The 19521-nt window shown below is 46.5% G+C and overlaps 1 protein-coding gene across 1 annotated transcript in view; it reads right to left on the reverse strand.

The window, feature by feature from the left end:
• The window catches only part of LOC124552299 (insulin-like growth factor-binding protein complex acid labile subunit), a 103562-nt gene that overhangs the window by 26869 nt on the left and 57172 nt on the right, over positions 1-19521 (reverse strand). Inside the window, exons 2-3 of the mRNA XM_047126574.1 lie at positions 13451-14345; positions 6476-6867 (exon numbers count right to left, since the gene is read on the reverse strand). Coding sequence (XP_046982530.1) covers positions 6476-6867; positions 13451-14345 — 1287 coding nt within the window. The remainder of the gene's footprint in view (positions 1-6475; positions 6868-13450; positions 14346-19521) is intronic.

Raw genomic sequence — 19521 nt, forward strand, 5'->3', positions numbered from 1 at the left:
CAGCCGGATGACCTTCCTGCTGCCAACCCCCTTCCCTTGTTAGAGGAGAGGAGGCTCGCTAGCTTTGGTATTGGGTATTGTATTTCCCCAGTACCCACCATATCTGGTGAGCGTTCTCCTATCCGCCACCCGGGGAGGCGCCCGATGGGAGACTAGCAACTCCACACGGGCATTGAAGGATGTGGAGATGAGGTCTTGCAAGATCCAGGATAATGAGCTGAAATCGGTCTGCAAATTTAAATACCAGGGGTCGTACATACAGAGGGACGGAGAACTGGAAAGCGAGATACAAAACCGAATAAACTGCGGTTCGAACAACTGGAGGAAAGTGAGTGGAGTGTTGTGTGACAAGAAGGTGAGCATTGGGTTGAAAGGGAAAGTGTACAGGTCGGTGGTAAGGCCAGCTGTGATATACGGGGCAGATACATGGCCAATGACAGTAGCCCAGGACAGGAAGATGGAAGTGGCGGAAATAAGGATGCTGAGGCGGGTGTGTGGGGTAACAAGGAAGGACAGGATTAGAAATGAATTTGTTAGAGGAGCTGTGAAAGTGGGACGCATGGGGAAAAAGATACAAGAGAGCAGACTAATGTGGTCCGGACACTTACAGAGAAAAGAGGAAGAGTATATCGGAAACAGAATTGAAGATATAAAGGAGCGAGAAGGAGGGGAAGACCGAAGATGAGGTGGAAGGGTAAGATATCCGGGGACATAAGGGAGAAAGGATGGAAGAAGGAAGAGGAAATGGATATACTATGGAGGGGAAGAATCTAGCAGAGCAACGCCGACCCTGCGTGACATGGGACAAGGCGACGATAAAGAAGAAGAAGAAGAAGAAGAAATGGCTTTCTCACTTATCCATTAAATTTCGGGCATGCAGCCGCGCAAATAAAATTTCTTCTACTGATATTTCGGCCGCGTATCGTCCGGCCATCTTCAGAGCGAGTTCCAAGACTGACGACAAGGTGCCAAGCGCGGCCTTATATGCTCCACCGCGGCGGTACTGCGCATGCGGGTCACAGATGCTGCGCCGCCTGTGGCGAAGGCGTACGGACATTCGATGTGCTTATCGATATTTGATCGGCGGTGGTGACACGGTGACGACTTCTCTGCAATTTAATTACTCCAAGAGCCGGATTCCATGCTTTGTCCAAATTAAAACCATTGTCTCTGTTTATCAAATTGTTGGCTAATCGAATTTCTATGGCTTCTTTGAATGCAGATTCCCAAAAAGAAGAGGTGGATGTTAAAATCTTCACATCACTGCAACTCATGGAATGACCCGTATCAATACAATGTTCGGCCACAGCTGACTTGTCTGGTTGTAATAAGCGTGTGTATCTTCGGTGCTCCACACACCTCTCATGAACGGTGCGTGTTGTTTGACCTATGTATGACTGCTCACAATTTCCGCAAGGAATCTGGTACACACCCGCCTTACGAAGCAGTAAATCGTTCTTCACAGAGCCGAGTAAAGCCGCAATCTTCATGGGGGGCCGGAAGATCACCTTAACACAGTGTTTCTCAAGAATACGGCCTATCTTTGAAGAAAGAGCACCCACATAAGGTAGAAACGCCCTAGATCTGAAGAAATTACTATCTTCTTCCCCATCGCATACCTTCTTTTTAGGTTTTGCATCGAATGCTCTACGAATTTGTTGCGGAGAATATCCATTCGATTTAAAAATACTCTTGAGGTATGTTAGCTCTCCTTGTAAATTGTCTTCATCGGATATACAGTGCGCCCGATGCACTAAGGTCTTAAGGACACCCATGCTCTGAGAAGGGTGATGGCAGCTATTGGCATGAAGGTATAGAAGATACACACGCTTATTACAAGCAGACAAGTCAGCTGTGGCCGAACATTGTATTGATACGGGTCATTCCATGAATTACAGTGATGTGAAGATTTTAACATCCACCTCTTCTTTTTGGGAATCTGTATTCAAAGAAGCCATAGAAATTCGATTAGCCAACAATTTAATAAACAGAGACAATGGTTTTAATTTGGACAAAGCATGGAATCCGGCTCTTGGAGTAATTAAACTGCAGAGAAGTCGTCACCGTGTCACCGCCGCCGATCAAATATCGATAAGCACATCGAATGTCCGTACGCCTTCGCGACAGGCGGCGCAGCATCTGTGACCCGCATGCGCAGTACCGCCGCGGTGGAGCATATAAGGCCGCGCTTGGCACCTTGTCGTCAGTCTTGGAACTCGCTCTGAAGATGGCCGGACGATACGCGGCCGAAATATCAGTAGAAGAAATTTTATTTGCGCGGCTGCATGCCCGAAATTTAATGGATTATTCATTACGCCGCGAGAAGTTGAAAATGCACACGGCTTTCTCACTTGTTTGACCTTTTCTGACCACGTCCTGTTCTTAATCCAACACGTCTGGAAACAATTCTATACGTTTTTCTCGCATTCGCAGCACCACATTTGCACCTGCACTAATTTTTTTTCACAGCTTAAATCTGTTCCGCATTACCGTAGTAGATTATTTACCACTTTTCGCTGCCATAAGATAATTCCATATCACACTGGACCTCTGTAAGCAGCTACACTTTAATTATAACCAGCCGACATATCCCATTGTGAAAGAAAACTACCAACGCCTTCATGGAAAAAGGTTTGCGGTTACCTAAGGACACTGATTGTACCTAGAGGTGTACCTGTTAGCCCGAAGCAAACCGATGGTCAATAATGTCTTTCTTCAGGGATAAAAAACATCGAAGTCGCGTGTGGAGAGATTGGGCATGATAATGCCCTCTCCCATGTTGCCAAGGTTGTTCCGAAAACGCTGTAGACGTTTCTCTGAAAAGCCCTTCAACATCCTCCTCACAATCCCCATCTCGCGCCATGCATTTTCCATATTTTTCGAGCCCTGAACAAAGACATTCACAGGAAGATGTGCGTACGTGGGTATCATCGTTCCGTACGTAACCACAAAAATTTTTACCACGAAGGTACTGATCATCTTGCATTACAATGAGACAAGTGTATCGACAGTTATGGTGATTTCTTTTGAAATAACAAACAATTTACTTGCCTTTTTTATCTGTCACGTTTTTATTTCACTGACGTTATGAATGGTGTCCCAGAAAGAAAGCAGGGATTTTGTTTAGGTACTCCGCGCAAACTGATCAACTGAAAATAAAATACACTGAAGAGTCAAAGAAACTGTACACCTGCCTAATATTGCATAGGGCCCCCGCGAACACGCACAAGTGCCGCAACACGACGTGGCATGGACTCGACTAATGTTGGTGAGAACTGAGAACAAGAATGCTGCTAGGCTGTCCAAAAAACTGTAAGAGTACGAAAGGTTGGAGATCTCTTCTGAACAGCAGGTTGCAAGGCATCCAGATATGCTCAATAATGTTCATGTCTGGATAGTTTGGTGGCCAGCAGAAGTGTTTAAATTCAGAAGAGTGTTCATGGAACCACTCTGCAGCAATTCTGGAGGTGTGGGGTGTCGCATTGTCCTGCTGGAATTGCCCAAGTCCTTATGACTGCACAATGGAAATGAATGGATGCAGATGATCAGACAGGATAGTTACGTACGTGTCATCTGTCAGAGTCGTATTTAGGCGTAGCAGGGGTCCCATATTATCCGAACTTCACACGCCCCACACCATTACAGAGTCTCCACCAGCTTGAACAGTCCCCTGCTGACATGCAGGGTCCACGGACTCACGAGGTTGTCTCCAGACCTGTACACGTGCATCCGCTCGTTACAGTTCGAAACGAGACTCCTCCAGCCAGGTAACGTTCAAATGGTTCAAATGGCTCTGAGCACTATGGGACTTAACTTCTGAGGTCATCAGTCCCCCAGAACTTAGAACTACTTAAACCTAACTGACCTAAGGACATCACACACATCCATGCCCGATGCAGGATTCGAACCTGCGACCGTAGCGGTCGCGCGGTTCCAGACTGTAGCGCCTAGAACCGCTCGGCCACTCACGGCCGGCCCAGGTAACGTGCTTCCAGTAATCAACAGTCCAAAGTCAGTGTCGACGGGCCCAGGCGAGGCGAAAAGCTTTATGTCGTGCAGTCATCAAGGGTACGTGAGTAGGCCGTCGGCTTCGAAACCCCATATCGACGATATTTCGTTGAATGGTTCGCACGCTGGCCCAACATTGAAATCTGCCTCAATTTGTGGAAGGGTTCCACATCTGTGATGTTGAACGATTCTCTTCAGTCGTCATTGGTCCCGCCGCATTTTTTCGGCCGCAGCGATGGCAGAGATTTGATGTCTTACCGGATTGTTGTTCTTCACTGTACATTCGTGAAATGGTCGTACGGGAAAATCCCCACTTCGTCGCTGACTCGGAGGTGCTGTGTCCCAACTCTCGTATGCCGACTATGACACCACTTTCAAACTCACTTAAATCTTGATAACCAGCCATTGTAGCACCAGTAACAATTTTAACAACTGTCTTATACAAGCATTGTCGACCGCAGCGCCTTCTTTTACCTATTTACATACCTCTGTATTTGAACACGGATGCCTGTACCAGTTTCATTGGCGCTTCAATGTAACTTAGTTTGGTTCACTGTGTCATATGGGGCCAAACGGTGACCCTGAAATGCTAGAAGGTGCTTCGCCCTGGCGTCCCGTCATTTTTGCTCACATACCCGTACGGTGTTAACGGTAGAGCATAGGAAAACTACGTTCCTTGGTACGCTGAGCTTAAATCAATTGTTGGTATGCAGCGTCACTGTCGGGAAATTGATCCAAGATAAAATGCACCCGAAGACAAAGTTATCCACCGATGGTTCAACCAGTTTCGAGATACAGGAAGCGTGCTGGGAAGACGGTACCGGCCTGACCAAGAACAAGTGATGACAAACTAGAAGAAATTCGGCACAGTTGTAACAGTAGCCCGAAAAGAAATCTCTTGCCCGAAAAGATCTTTAGTTTAGCATACGTAAGACAACATTCTTCAGTGTCATAGATAAAAGGTTATTAGAGCATGCCTACAAAATTCAGATTCGACAAGAGATGAAGCCGACCGATCGGCCTAAGCGTAAGTTTAACGTCAAACTAAATTGACGACAGTCCAAATTTTCTTTAACTGCGGTTTTCAGACGAAGCAACATTCGAAATAAATGGTTGTTTTAACCGTCACAGTTTTCAGGTGCTGGGACTGAAGAACCCAGATTTTTGCACAAAATTATACGTGATTCGCCAAAAGTGAACTTGTGGTGTGGGTTACTTTATGAACAAGTTAGAGGCCCTTTCTAATCCACCGAAATAACACTTACATGCGTAAATCATATGGGTATGCCATTAGATTAGGAAATGAGATGCTTAAAGTAGTAAAGGAGTTTTGCTATTTGGGGAGCAAAATAACTGATGATGGTCGAAGTAGAGAGGATATAAAATGTAGACTGGCAATGGCAAGGAAAGCGTTTCTGGAGAAGAGAACTTTGTTAACACCGAGTATGTGTGTCAGGAAATCGTTTCTGATAGTATTTGCATGGAGTGTAGCCATGTATGGAAGTGAAAAATGGACGATAAATACTTTGGACAAGAAGAGAATAGAAGCTTTCGAACCGTAGTGCTACCGAAGAGTGCTCAAGATTAGATGGTAGATCACAAAACTAATGAGGAGGTATTGAATAGATTTGGGGAGAAGAAAAATTTGTGGCACAACTTGATCAGAAGAAGGGATCAGTTGGTAGGACGTATTCTGAGGCATCAGGCGATCACTAATTTAGCGTGGAGGGTTAAAATCATAGAGAGAGACCAAGAGATGAATACACTAAACAGATTCAGAAGTATGTAGGTTGCAGTAGGTACTGGGAGATGAAGAAGCTTGCTCAGGATAGAGTAGCATGGGGAGCTGCATCAAACCGGTCTCTGGAATGAAGATCACAACAACAACAACAACATGCCTCAGTTGTTCGTGTTTCCTCAAAGCGCAGAATTTTAACAACGAACGACTCAACGGGTCATTTTCGTGTAAGATGGCGTCCCGCTTCATTACTATCTCGAAGTGCTCAACACACTAAATGACAGATTTCCAAATGATGGAATAGGAGGGAATGCGCGGCCTCCCAGAAGTCCTGTTCATACTCCTGCGGACTTCTTTTTTGGGGGCAACGTAAAGATCATTGTCCGTGCAGAAAAAACTGGAAATCAGATGCATCTACAGGAGCGAATCCTACAAAATACATGTAGTGAACTTGAGCAACGTTTTATTGTCTGCAGAGCAAAAAAGGGAGCTCACATCGAAACTTATTATGGTATGAAAAAAATTTTGAATTTTTTTCTCTGCTATTTGACATATAAGTTGTTGCATTATCTTGAACCGTTTTTCTGTACCGCATGTTCAGAATCCTAGCATTTTTTTCGGAACACCATGTACTTATACATCGTCTTCAAAGACCATATGGGTGTCAAGAAGACGCATGATGTATTCCATCGACGAGAGAGAAGACAAGTAGTACAAAAGAACTCATACCTCCTAAGGTTGTTGTCTTCGAGAGAGACAGTCGAGAGGTTGCTGTTGTTGGTGAATAGTCGCCCAGGCAGACTCTTGAGCTGGTTGTTGTACACGAAGAAGGACTCCAGCTGGGAGCAGGCTGTCAGCGCATCTTCAGGCAGCTCCTGGAGGAGGTTCCCCGACAAGAACAACTGCAGCCGGCCAGCGATCGGCTTGGAGACCTCAGCGGGCACTGTGGCCAGCCGGTTGTCGGCCAGGTAGAGGTACTGCAGGCTCTCCAGGCCAGAGAACACCTCTCCAGGGAGGCTCTCGAGGGCGTTCCCACTCAGCTCCAGCGTGGTTAACCGCTGGTTGTGGCGGAACAGTTCTGGCTCCAGGAACTTCAGCTGGTTGTCGCCCAGTCTCAGCTCCTGGAAGAGAGGACCATGTGGTTTACACTCAGCTCGACGTCAAGGCCACAATCAATGGCTCACATATAGTTCTAGGTATCTGCAGTGGACCGAGCGAGGTGGCGCAGTGGTTAGACACTGGACTCGCATTCGGGAGGACGACGGTTCAATCCCGCGTCCGGCCATCCTGATTTAGGTTTTCCGTGATTTCCCTAAAATCGCTCCAGGCAAATGCCGGGATGGTTCCTTTCAAAGGGCACGGCCGACTTCCTTCCCCGTCCTTCCCTAATCCGATGAGACCGATGACCTCGCTGTCTGGTCTCCTTCCCCAAACCAACCAACCAACCATCTGCAGTGGGTAGTTAACCTTTTATTTTAGATAGAGGACTGGTCGCCCACAGATGGGACAAAACATTCACTGGCATCCACAGTTTCACCAACATTCGTTTACATTTCTGTCTTTACCGGAAGTGTGCTGCTTTGTAACTATCTGGCATCCGTTCTCGAACAACTATGACGAAAAATTTTACAGCCGTGTAGTAGCTCCAGCGAAGTACTTTGGTCAAGGACGTTTCACAAAATCTTTAACAGAGCAAGCGTTTGTGTTGGTCGACTTTCAACAACACATTGCTGACTTCACATCAACTTGCGCATAGGCCTGTATTTATCGCAGGCCAAGGTTCAAGAGATCTGACGCCATTAACAATGGGATGCGTGAAAGTCAGCTTTTCTTAAAATGGTGAGAAATTGGAATTGGTTGTTGCTGTAAGGAATTGGTTCAAATGGCTCTGAGCACTATGGGACTCAACTTCTGAGGTCATTAGTCCCCTAGAACTTAGAACTAGTTAAACCTAAGGACATCACAAACATCCATGCCCGAGGCAGGATTCGAACCTGCGACCGTAGCGGTCCTGCGGTTCCAGACTGCAGCGCCTTTAACCGCACGGCCACTTCGTCCGGCGCTGTAAGGAATTGCTGGTAGGGATGGAGGGGGAGGTAATGTTTCTCTTCTAGTACAGTATACTATAATCTGTGGTAGTGTGGACAAAAACGAGAAAAAATGTCCAATAAAAGTGGGCTCTAAATTGCATACCTGAGGAGCTATGACCATTCCTTCATCTCGCTATTGTGAAACACATCTCCTCTACTGGGCAAGTGTTCATAGCTGTTAAGGTACGCACTTTAGAGCCCACATTTACTGGACATTTTTTCTCGTTTTTGTCCACACTACCACCACTGAAAGTTACCAGCCCTACACTCTTCGCAACACAAGGACCGGTACATGTATTCAACTGTCAGAGGTATCAGAACGGTTTTCGTTTGTAACTTTCGACTCGTTCGTTTCCGGTACAGGGATCCTTACTTCAAATTAATACACTTATCGTTCTCCATCATTCTAGAAAGCCTGTAACGTCATCACGGAATCACTCCGTGTATACGTATATTTACATACGCCCGCGCCTATAACTTTGAAGCTCTGTAGTCTCGTTGGCTGACTTTCCCGGACATGGGTTCCTATTCAAAATACGATGTACTCACTCCCCTGTTCAAGTCCTAGAAGTCTGTAACGGGAATTTGTGACCACCCTGTATATACAGAGTGTCTATAATCAAAACTCCAAGCTCAAGACGCTGTAGAAAGGGAACTACTGCTCAGAATAACGTCCAATTTGAACAACATGCTATTTACGCAGGGGAAACGCCATGGAACAATAAAACGTAAACGAAAATTTTACCAGTAGGTGGCGCTGTAAGCGTCTTAACTTAAATGGGGTCGGGGACGAAACACATATAAATCGAGGTGCAAGGGCTACAGTTTTAATTCCACAGTACACCATCCGTACTTTTCTTTGTGCATGACCGCACAGGTTCGGCAGTCGATAGTTGTGGCACTGTTGGCTGGGTAAGCCCATCCACCACGTCAAAGTAGTACCACATCCGATGGTAAAAATCGATTTTTATTGTCTCGAGACCAAAAGGCATAAAAAGCGAAATGTCAGCGACTTTTAGTTGTCCTGGGGCCAAGATCAGCATGAAAATTAAAGTGAAATCCGTTTCTGTCTTGAGACTGGTGCAAGATGTGATCAATATGCTGTCCACAGTTTTCTACCACAGGATGAAATTGAGAAACAGCGTATTCTGCAACAGATCGGAGTGTCCTGGGGACCATGTTCAGAATCTGTTGCGCAATGCGTGCTTTCAGCTCAGCTACGCTCGTAATGGAACTACTGAACACAACAAAATGCTTCAAATGGCTCTAAGCACTGTAGGACTTAACATTTGAGGTCATCAGTCCCCTAGACTTAGAACTACTTAAACCTAACTAACCTAAGAACATCACACACATCCACGCCCAAGGCATGATTCAAACCTGTGACCGTAGCAGCAGCGCGGTTCCGGACTGAAGTGCCTAGAGCCGCTCGGCCACAGCGGCCGCCACTGAACACATCATCTTTCAGATAACCCCACAGCCAGAACTCACATAGATTAAGATCAGGTGTAAACGTAGGCTTCCGCAGTCAATGAGATTCTTCTGGGTTTGTGACAACATTGACAACACAGTTAGCAGCTCAACCTGAGGAGGGCGTCTTTTAATAGTCGCCGAAACGTTGGAATATTATAGTTGACAATGCGGTGGCAAACCCGGAAGAGTTTATTCGACTAAGATCAGGTGATCTGGACGGCCAGGCTGTAGTAAAATGACGGCTGACAATCTAGCATTTCCGAAATGCCTCTGCAGCAGCCACTTCACCGGCTGTGCAATGTAAGGAGAAGCACCATTTCGCATAAAATTTTCCTGCCCACACAGCAACGCTGTTGAAGGGTTGGAATGGCGTTGGCCCGCGAAAGACTTTCGTAGCGCTTACCAGGGACAGGATCAGCAGGACTCATCTCCTAGAAAAAATACGGCCACTACGACTTACGATTGTGTAAACCCGAACCACAGTGTCACCTTTACAGAATGAAGCGGTAAATGAAGTGGAACCAGTGACGTACGTGCGGATTATCTGTTGGTAGTTCTGCTTACAGACATGTCTTTGGAGATGGACGTGGGCTTCATCTGTCCACAGAGTGTTGCATGTGCATTCATTATCGACTTCCATGAGCAGGAAATTCCAGACCGAACGTTTGTCTTGCTGTCAGGTCAGCAGGAAGCAACTCCTGAACATGGGTGATTCTGTGCGGAAAGCGATGAAAGATATCTCGCAAAATTTTATGCACTGTTCTCGATGGCTGACAGTCTCCGGGCAATGGTGCGAGACGGCAAAGAACAATGCAGGGAGTCCATTACTTGTTCTATGAAGGCAGGCGTAGAAGTGATGACGCTATATAGTGGTTGATGCATGATATGACGACCCTCCATTATGGTGGTCAGACGGGGATGACGGAATCTCAAGGACAAGTGCGCCTGCCTTCACCTTCCCATGAAGACCTGCATCAGACCACTGCCACATACGAGTGCCCTATCAACCTGGATGTTATTCAGTTATCACAACCTACGAAGCTGTTCATGCGCAACATAACAACACTAAACATGAACGACATTAACACTCTCTGGCGGTCGTTCCACCTGTCACGGACAACTCCACCCGACATATCGTGTGAGTGTGTAGGAAGCTTCACTGACATTTGACCATGTCCAATGAGTGCTTCACATTTCTTGTCAAGTGGTGAAATGGAACGGTAAATTGTGCTGAAAGATTGGAGCAGTCTTAAGGTCACTCTCAGATCATGTGATTCATTAAGGCAATTGTTTACTATACCTACACTACTGGCCATTAAAATTGCTACACCAAGAAGAAATGCAGATCATAAACGGGTATTCATTGGACAAATATATTATACTACAACTGACACATGATTACATTTTCACGCAGTTTGGGTGCATAGATCCTGAAAAATCAGTATCCAGAACAACCACCTCTGGAGGTAATAACGGCCTTGATACGCCTTGGCCTTGAGTCAAACAGAGCTTGGATGGCGTGTACAGGTACAGCTGCCCATGCAACTTCAACACGATACCATAGTTCATCAAGAGTAGTGGCTGGCGTATTGTGACGAGCCAGTTGCTCGACCACCAGTGACCAGACGTTTTCAATTGGTGAGAGATCTGGAGAATGTGCTGGCCAGGACAGCAGTCGAACATATTCTGTATCCAGAAAGGCCCGTACTGGACCTGCAACATGCGGTCGTGCATTATCCTGCTGAAATGTAGTGTTTCGCAGGGATCTTTTTTTTTGTTTTAGGGCGCAAAACTGCTATGGTCATTAGCGCCCGCTCGCAGGGATCGAATGAAGGGTAGAACCATGGGTTGCACGGGTTGTAACACATCTGAAATGTAACGTCCACTGTTCAAAGTGCCGGCAATGCGAACAAGAGGTAACCGAGACGTGTAACCAATGCCACCTCATACCTTCACGCCGGGTGATACGCCAGTATGGCGATGACAAATACACGCTTCCAATGTGCGTTCACCGCGATGTCGCCAAAGACGGATGCGACCATTATGATGCTGTAAACAGAACCTGGATTCATCCGACAACATAACGTTTTGCCATTCGCGCACCCAGGTTCGTCGTTGAGTACGCCATTGCAGCCATAGTCTCCGAGCTGATAGTCCATGCTGCTGCAAACGTCGTCTGTTCGTGCAGATGGTTGTAGTCTTGCTAACGCCCCATCTGTTGACTCAGGGATCGAGACGTGGCTGCACGACCCGTTACAGCCATGCGGATAAGATGCCAGTCATCTCGACTGCTAATGATACGAGGCCGTTGGGATCCACCACGGCGTTCCGTATTACCCTCCTGAACCCACCGATTCCATATTCTGCCAATAGTCATTGGATCTCGACCAACGCGAGCAGCAATGTCGCGATACGATAAACCGCAATCGTGATAGACTAAAATCCGACCTTTATCAAAGTCGGAAACGTGATGGTACGCATTTCTCCTCCTTACGCGAAGCATCACAACAACGTTTCACCAGACAACACCGGTCAACTGCTGTTTGAGTATGAGAAATCAGTTGGAAACTTTCCTCATGTCAGCACGTTGTAGGTGTTGCAACGGGCGCCAACCTTGTGTGAATGCTCTGAAAAGCTAATCATTTGCATATCAAAGCATCTTCTTCCTGTCGGTTAAATTTTGCGTCTGTAGCACGTCACCTTCGTGGTGTAGCAATTTTAATGGCCAGTAGTGTATTAAGTGCAACGTACTGTTTTGATAACTCAATAAACACACACATTCACGTCTCGTTTATTTCTCTGTGTCCGTCCTGCTAGTCTTGAACCCCCTATTGATGTTGGAGGCATAAATTATAAGTTAAAATACATTCTCTACTTCTGTCTTGTACTGAGCTATTTAGGGGCTGAAATTTTATGGAGCCCCGTCCTCACCATGGAATTCCTACAGACTCGTTGGAAAGCAGTGCCTTGTCCGAACCTCGTTGAAAGAGCATCGCCGCAAACAAACTGGGCTACGGTTTGGTGCATATTCTGCTAACAGTCATTGGATCTCGACCAACGCGAGCAGCAATGTCGCGATCCGATAAACCGCAATCGCGATAGGCTACAATCCGACCTTTATCATAGTCGGAAACGTGATTGGTCGCATTTCTCCTCCTTACACGAGGCATCACAACAACGTTTCACTAGGCAACGCCGGTCAACTGCTGTTTGGAAACTTTCCTCAAGTCAGCACGTTGTAGGTGTCACCACCGGCGCCAACCTAGTGTGAGTGCTCTGAAAAGCTAATCATTTGCATATCACAGCATCTTCCTCCTGTCGGTTAAATATCGCGTCTGTAGCACGTCATGTTCGTGGTGTATCAATTTTAATGGCCTGTAGTGTATATGCAGGATATCCGGTTTCGAGTCACAGACAGCCACTAGTTTTCAGCTTTCATTATAGGTCAGCGATATATCACGATAGCAGCGTTATCTTAGCTCATTAAAACCTTTAATTCTTATATTTCCCTGTAGAATAACGTTCTGCCCGAATTGGTGCTACACTGATATCACTCATGAAAGATCCTTAGTTGGTAGAGTTCGGAAGTAATTTGAGAAACATCGAAAGTTTTTTAGATCTTTGAGATGGCCCACTTAGTTAATCCAATAAACCGATTGCAATGACTGGTAATCTGGCACGGTGCAAATTTTCAGTTTTCGTTACAGAGGAACTGATTCATTTTGATTTTTTTAAGTTTAATCATATGGCTAGGGCCACCCGTCGGGCAGGCCGGTCACCAGTTGCCTTTCTTTCAATGTGGCGCCACTTCGGAGACCTGCAGTCGATGAGGATGATAGGATGATGATGAGGACAGAACAACAGTCAGTCCATGGGCGGAGAAAATTCCCCGACCCAGCCGGGAAACGAACCCGGGCCCAGAGGATTGACAATCCGTCACGCTGACAATTCAGCTACCGGGGGCGGACAGTCAATTTTGATGAAAGCGTATCACCATACTGAAGCAGTCCAAAGCTAAAAGATAGTCGCGCAGAACACTTCAATCACAACATTTACATAACGAGTGCTGAATTTCCCTTTGTGATCACTGACAGGTACTTAATACTAAGAACAAAAAAATAAAATGATTACGAGTTCTTACCTTGAGATTGGTGGTATGTGCAAATATGTCCTTTGGTAGAGTCGTCAGGTTGTTCAAATGTAGATGGATTTCTATCAGCAACATTGTTTTGGCAAAAATTGTCGGGGGCAGAGACGTGATTGTGTTCGCTGAAGCGTGAAAATAAGTGAGCACCTTCGCATCGTCCAACACTCCCTCCTCTAGAGTCCGCAAGTTGTTCCGGGACAGAATTAGCTGCTGGAGGTTCGAAGCGTTTCTGAACGCCCCAGCAGAGATGGTACGTATGCCATTCTCAGTGAGTGACAAGGTTTCCAACCGTGGGTTGCCAGCGATTAGATCATCTGGTAAGGTGGTCAAGTTGTTGCCGAAGAGATCGAGGTAGGAAAGCACCTTGTTGTGCCTGAACGTTCCATGGTGTATCTTCTGGAGCTTGCCGTGGAAGAGCACTTCTCTGAGGTCTGGGCACAGTTCGAACTCTTTCTCGTCCAGGCTCTGGATGGCACTCAATATACGCAGCCGCCTTAGTCTGGGCAGCTGTCGGAATACTCTGGGCTCCAAGGTCGTCACGTTTGGCACGTCCAGTGTGAGCTGGTCAATTTCCGACAGTGGGTCGCTGGTGAAGGCAGACGACCTGATTGCCGTGAGAGAATTGGACACAATGCGGAGTCGGCGGACACTCGGCATGTTGGCCAACACGGGGCCGATCAGTTGGGTCATGGTTGGGAGTTCCAGTATCAGCACCTGGTCCTTCTTGAAGAGGCACGAAGGTGTCTGAGAGGTGCTGTTGCACACTGTCCCCCATCTGAAGATCTTACAGGGACACTCCGTGGAGTCAGAAGTGCCACAAAACTGGACACTGGATATCAGAACCAGAGCTGCCACTATGGTGCCTGCGACGTGGGGCCTCCAACGATACCTGAAACATTCATCATGCACTGTGTTACAGTCTGAGCCGTCCTTTCCATTCTTATCCAGAACTTCTGTGCTGTTGCGAGAAATCCCATTTGCAGCCATCGTCAGAGTGCTCACTTAACAGTGTGAGGCATACCAGACAAATTACGCGACCTACTGCAATGAGAATTTACTCAGAAATGTTCGTCAGATGACCCTGCTTAATGCTGTGCAGTGCTACACTCATAAACGCAATACAGAGTTCCCAATCTAGCTTGGTGCCAGGAACAAGAGAGGAAAAAGACTAACTGAGTTCTGCAATAACTTACAGCTGGTAATAGCGAATTCTCTCTTGAAGGATCACAAGAGGAGGAGGTACACCTGGAAAAAATCCGGAAGATACAGGAAGATTTCAGTTAGATTGCTGCATGGTCAGGCAGAGATTCCGAAGCCGGCCGAAGTGGCCGCGCGGTTCTGGCGCTGCAGTCTGGAACCGCGAGACCGCTACGGTCGCAGGTTCGAATCCTGCCTCGGGCATGGATGTGTGTGATGTCCTTAGGTTAGTTAGGTTTAAGTAGTTCTAAGTTCTAGGGGACTAATGACCTCAGCAGTTGAGTCCCTTAGTGCTCAGAGGCATTTGAACCATTTGAAGAGATTCCGAAATCAGATATATATTGGATTCTAAGGCGTATTCAGGAGCAGACATAGACGCAGATCACAATTTAGTAATGATAAAGAGTAGGTTGAAGTTTTGTCATTGATGAGCCTGCACCCAAAAATAGTCGTCGTTGGTGTGCCCGGTCAGGTTGACCTCAGACGTCTGATGGCGTGGTGGAAACAATTCGCCAAATGTTTGAGTGGAGTCAACACAAGGCTCCTCGGCAAGCAAGCAGAGAACTGGCAGCACCTCATACGTCTCTCTGGCGAGTGTTAAGGTGCAGTTTGGCCTAAAAACCATATAGACTACAGTTAATGCATGCTCTTGCAGTTGGTGATAAAAGGAAACTGATTTACTTCAGCAATCCTCTGCTAGAGGAGACAGTTTCACAGCGGGTAATTTTCAGTGAGGAAGCAACATTTGATGTTAGCGGTAAAGTAAACCGACACAATGTGCGCATATGGGGACTCCAGAACCCTCAACACATTACTGAGTACGAAGCAGACTCATGTACGAGGTGCATTCAAGTTCTAAGGCCTCCGATTGTTTTTCTCCGGACTGGAAAGAGAAACATGTGCATTGTTTTAAAATGAGGCCGCGTTCGTTGTCAATACGTCCCAGAGATGGCAGCACCGTACGGCAGATGGAATTTTACCGCCAGCGGCGAGAATTAGAACTGTTTTAAAAACTTAAAATGGCGACGTTTTCCTTGCTTGAACAGCGTGCAATCATTCGTTTTCTGAATTTGCGTGGTGTGAAACCAATTGAAATTCATCGACAAAATGGCTCTGAGCACTATGCGACTTAACTTCTGAGGTCATCAGTCGCCTAGAACTTAGAACTAATTAAACCTAACTAACCTAGGGACATCACACACATCCATGCCCGAGGCAGGATTCGAACCTGCGACCGTAGCGGTCACCCGGTTCCAGACTGTAGCGCCCAGAACCGAACGGCCACTCCGGCCGGCATTCATCGACAGTTGAAGGAGACAAGTGGTGATGTAGTTATGGATGTGTCGAAAGTGCGTTCGTGGGTGCAACAGTTTAATGAAGGCAGAACATTGTGTGACAACAAAGCGAAACAACCTCGGGCTCGCACAAGCCGGTCTGACGACACGATCGAGAAAGTGGAGAGAATTGTTTTGGGGGATCGCCAAATGACTGTTGAACAGATCGCCTCCAGAGTTGGCATTTCTGTGGGTTATGTGCACACAATCCTGCATGACGACCTGAAAGTGTTAAAAGTGTCGTCCAGGTGGGTGCCACGATTGCTGACGGACGACCACACGGCTGCCCGTGTGACATGTTGCCGAGCAATGTTGACGCGCACCGACAGCACGAATGGGACTTTCTTTTCGTCGGTTGTGACAATGGATGAGACGTGGATGCCATTTTTCAATCCAGAAACAAAGCGCCAGTCAGCTCAATGGATGCACACAGATTCACCGCCACCAAAAAAATTTCGGGTAACCGCCAGTGCTGAAAAAATGATGGTGTCCATGTTCTGGGACAGCGAGGGCGTAATCCTTACCCATTGCGTTCCAAAGGGCACTACGGTAACAGGTGCATCCTACGAAAATGTTTTGAAGAACAAATTCCTTCCTTCACTGCAAACAAAAACGTCTGGGAAGGGCTGTGCGTGTGCTGTTTCACCAAGACAACGCTCCCGCACATCGAGCTAACGTTACGCAACAGTTTCTTCGTGATAACAACTTTGAAGTGATTCCTCATGCTCCCTACTCACCTGACCTGGCTCCTAGTGACTTTTGGCTTTTTCCAACAATGAAAGACACTCTCCGTGGCCGCACATTCACCAGCCGTGCTGCTATTGCCTCAGCGATTTTCCAGTGGTCAAAACAGACTCCTAAAGAAGCCTTCGCCGCTGCCATGGAATCATGGCGTCAGCGTTGTGAAAAATGTGTACGTCTGCTGGGCGATTACGTCGAGAAGTAACGCCAGTTTCATCGATTTGGGTGAGTAGTTAATTAGAAAAAAAATCGGAGGCCTTAGAACTTGAATGCAACTCTTATAGTGAACGTTCTTTGTGCCATTCCCCGTTTCCGCATTCTCGTAAAAAAGACTACGATCCATTTTTAAGGAAAAGACAGTGACTGGAATGAGCTATTTTCAAATGCAACAGAATTGGCTTTTTCCACAACTGTAATTAAAAAAGTGTCATGATGATCTTTCCATTGGCTAAAGGTTCCGGAATAGCCCCCTCGCTTTGGATCTCCGGGACTGCCAAGGGGGAGGTGACGTTGAGAAAAAGACTGAATAACCAGCGTAAGGATAACGTTGTACGATTCGGGACGCGAAATGTCAGAAGTTTAAACAGGGTACGGAAGCTAGAAAATCTGAAGAGGAAAATCCAAAGACTTACTCTAGATACAGTGGGTATCAGTAAATGAAATGGAAAGAAGACAACGATTTCTGGTCAGATGAGTATAGGGTAATATTAACAGCAGCAGAAAGTGGTGTAACGGTATACGTTATGAACAGGAATGTGAGGCAGAAAGTGTGTTACTGTGAACAGTTCAGTGTCAGGGTTGTTCTCATGAGAATCGACAGCAAACCATCAACGACAACGATAGTTCAGGTATGCATGCCGACGTCGCAACCTGAACGTGAAGAGATGGAGAAAGTATATCTACATCTACATCTACATTTATACTCCGCAAGCCACCCAACGGTGTGTGGCGGAAGGCACTTGACGTGCCACTGTCATTACCTCCCTTTCCTGTTCCAGTCGCGTATGGTTCGCGGGAAGAACGACTGCCGGAAAGCCTCCGTGCGTGCTCTAATCTCTCTAATTTTACATTCGTGATCTCCTCGGGAAGTATAAGTAGGGGGAAGCCATATATTCGATACCTCATCCAGAAACGCACCCTCTCGAAACCTGGACAGCAAGCTACACCGCGATGCAGAGCGCCTCTCTTGCAGAGTCTGCCACTTGAGTTTGCTAAACATCTCCGTAACGCTATCACGGTTACCAAATAATCCTGTGACGAAACGCGCCGCTCTTCTTTGGATCTTCTCTATCTCCTCCGTCAACCCGATCTGGTACGGATCCCACACCGATGAGCAATACTCAAGTATAGGTCGAACGAGTGTTTTGTAAGCCACCTCCTTTGTTGATGGACTACATTTTCTAAGCACTCGCCCAATGAATCTCAACCTGGTACCCGCTTTACCAACAATTAATTTTATATGATCGTTCCACTTCAAATCGTTCCGCACGCATACTCCCAGATATTTTACAGAAGTAACTGCTACCAGTGTTTGTTCCGCTATCATATAATCATACAATAAAGGATCCTTCTTTCTATGTATTCGCAATACATTACATTTGTCTATGTTAAGGGTCAGTTGCCACTCCCTGCACCAAGTGCCTATCCGCTGCAGATCTTCCTGCATTTCGCTACAATTTTCTAATGCTGCAACTTCTCTGTATACTACAGCATCATCCGCGAAAAGCCGCATGGGACTTCCGACACTATCTACTAGGTCATTTATATATATTGTGAAAAGCAATGCTCCCATACCACTCCCCTGTGGCACGCCAGAGGTTACTTTAACGTCTGTAGACGTCTCTCCATTGATAACAACATGCTGTGTTCTGTTTGCTAAAAACTCTTCAATCCAGCCACACAGCTGGTCTGATATTCCGTAGGCTCTTACTTCGTTTATCAGGCGACAGTGCGGAACTGTATCGAACGCCTTCCGGAAGTCAAGAAAAATAGCATCTACCTGGGAGCCTGTATCTAATATTTTCTGGGTCTCATGAACAAATAAAGCGAGTTGGGTCTCACACGATCGCTGTTTCCGGAATCCATGTTGATTCCTACATAGTAGATTCTGGGTTTCCAAAAACGACATGATACTCGAGCAAAAAACATGTTCTAAAATTCTACAACAGATCGACGTCAGAGATATAGGTCTATGGTTTTGCGCATCTGCTCGACGACCCTTCTTGAAGACTGGGACTACCTGTGCTCTTTTCCAATCATTTGGAACCTTCCGTTCCTCTAGAGACTTGCGGTACACGGCTGTTAGAAGGGGGGCAAGTTCTTTCGCGTACTCTGTGTAGAATCGAATTGGTATCCCGTCAGGTCCAGTGGACTTTCCTCTGTTGAGTGATTCCAGTTGCTTTTCTATTCCTTGGACACTTATTTCGATGTCAGCCATTTTTTCGTTTGTGCGAGGATTTAGAGAAGGAACTGCAGTGCGGTCTTCCTCTGTGAAACAGCTTTGGAAAAAGGTGTTTAGTATTTCAGCTTTACGCGTGTCATCCTCTGTTTCAATGCCATCATCATCCCGGAGTGTCTGGATATGCTGTTTCGAGCCACTTACTGATTTAATGTAAGACCCGAACTTCCTAGGATTTTCTGTCAAGTCGGTACATAGAATTTTACTTTCGAATTCACTGAACGCTTCACGCATAGCCCTCCTTACGCTAACTTTGCCATCGTTTAGCTTCTGTTTGTCTGAGAGGTTTTGGCTGCGTTTAAACTTAGAGTGAAGCTATCTTTGCTTTCGCAGTA

The sequence above is a fragment of the Schistocerca americana genome, chromosome 10 (assembly GCF_021461395.2).
Source record: "Schistocerca americana isolate TAMUIC-IGC-003095 chromosome 10, iqSchAmer2.1, whole genome shotgun sequence".
In the NCBI taxonomy this organism is placed as follows: domain Eukaryota; kingdom Metazoa; phylum Arthropoda; class Insecta; order Orthoptera; family Acrididae; genus Schistocerca; species Schistocerca americana.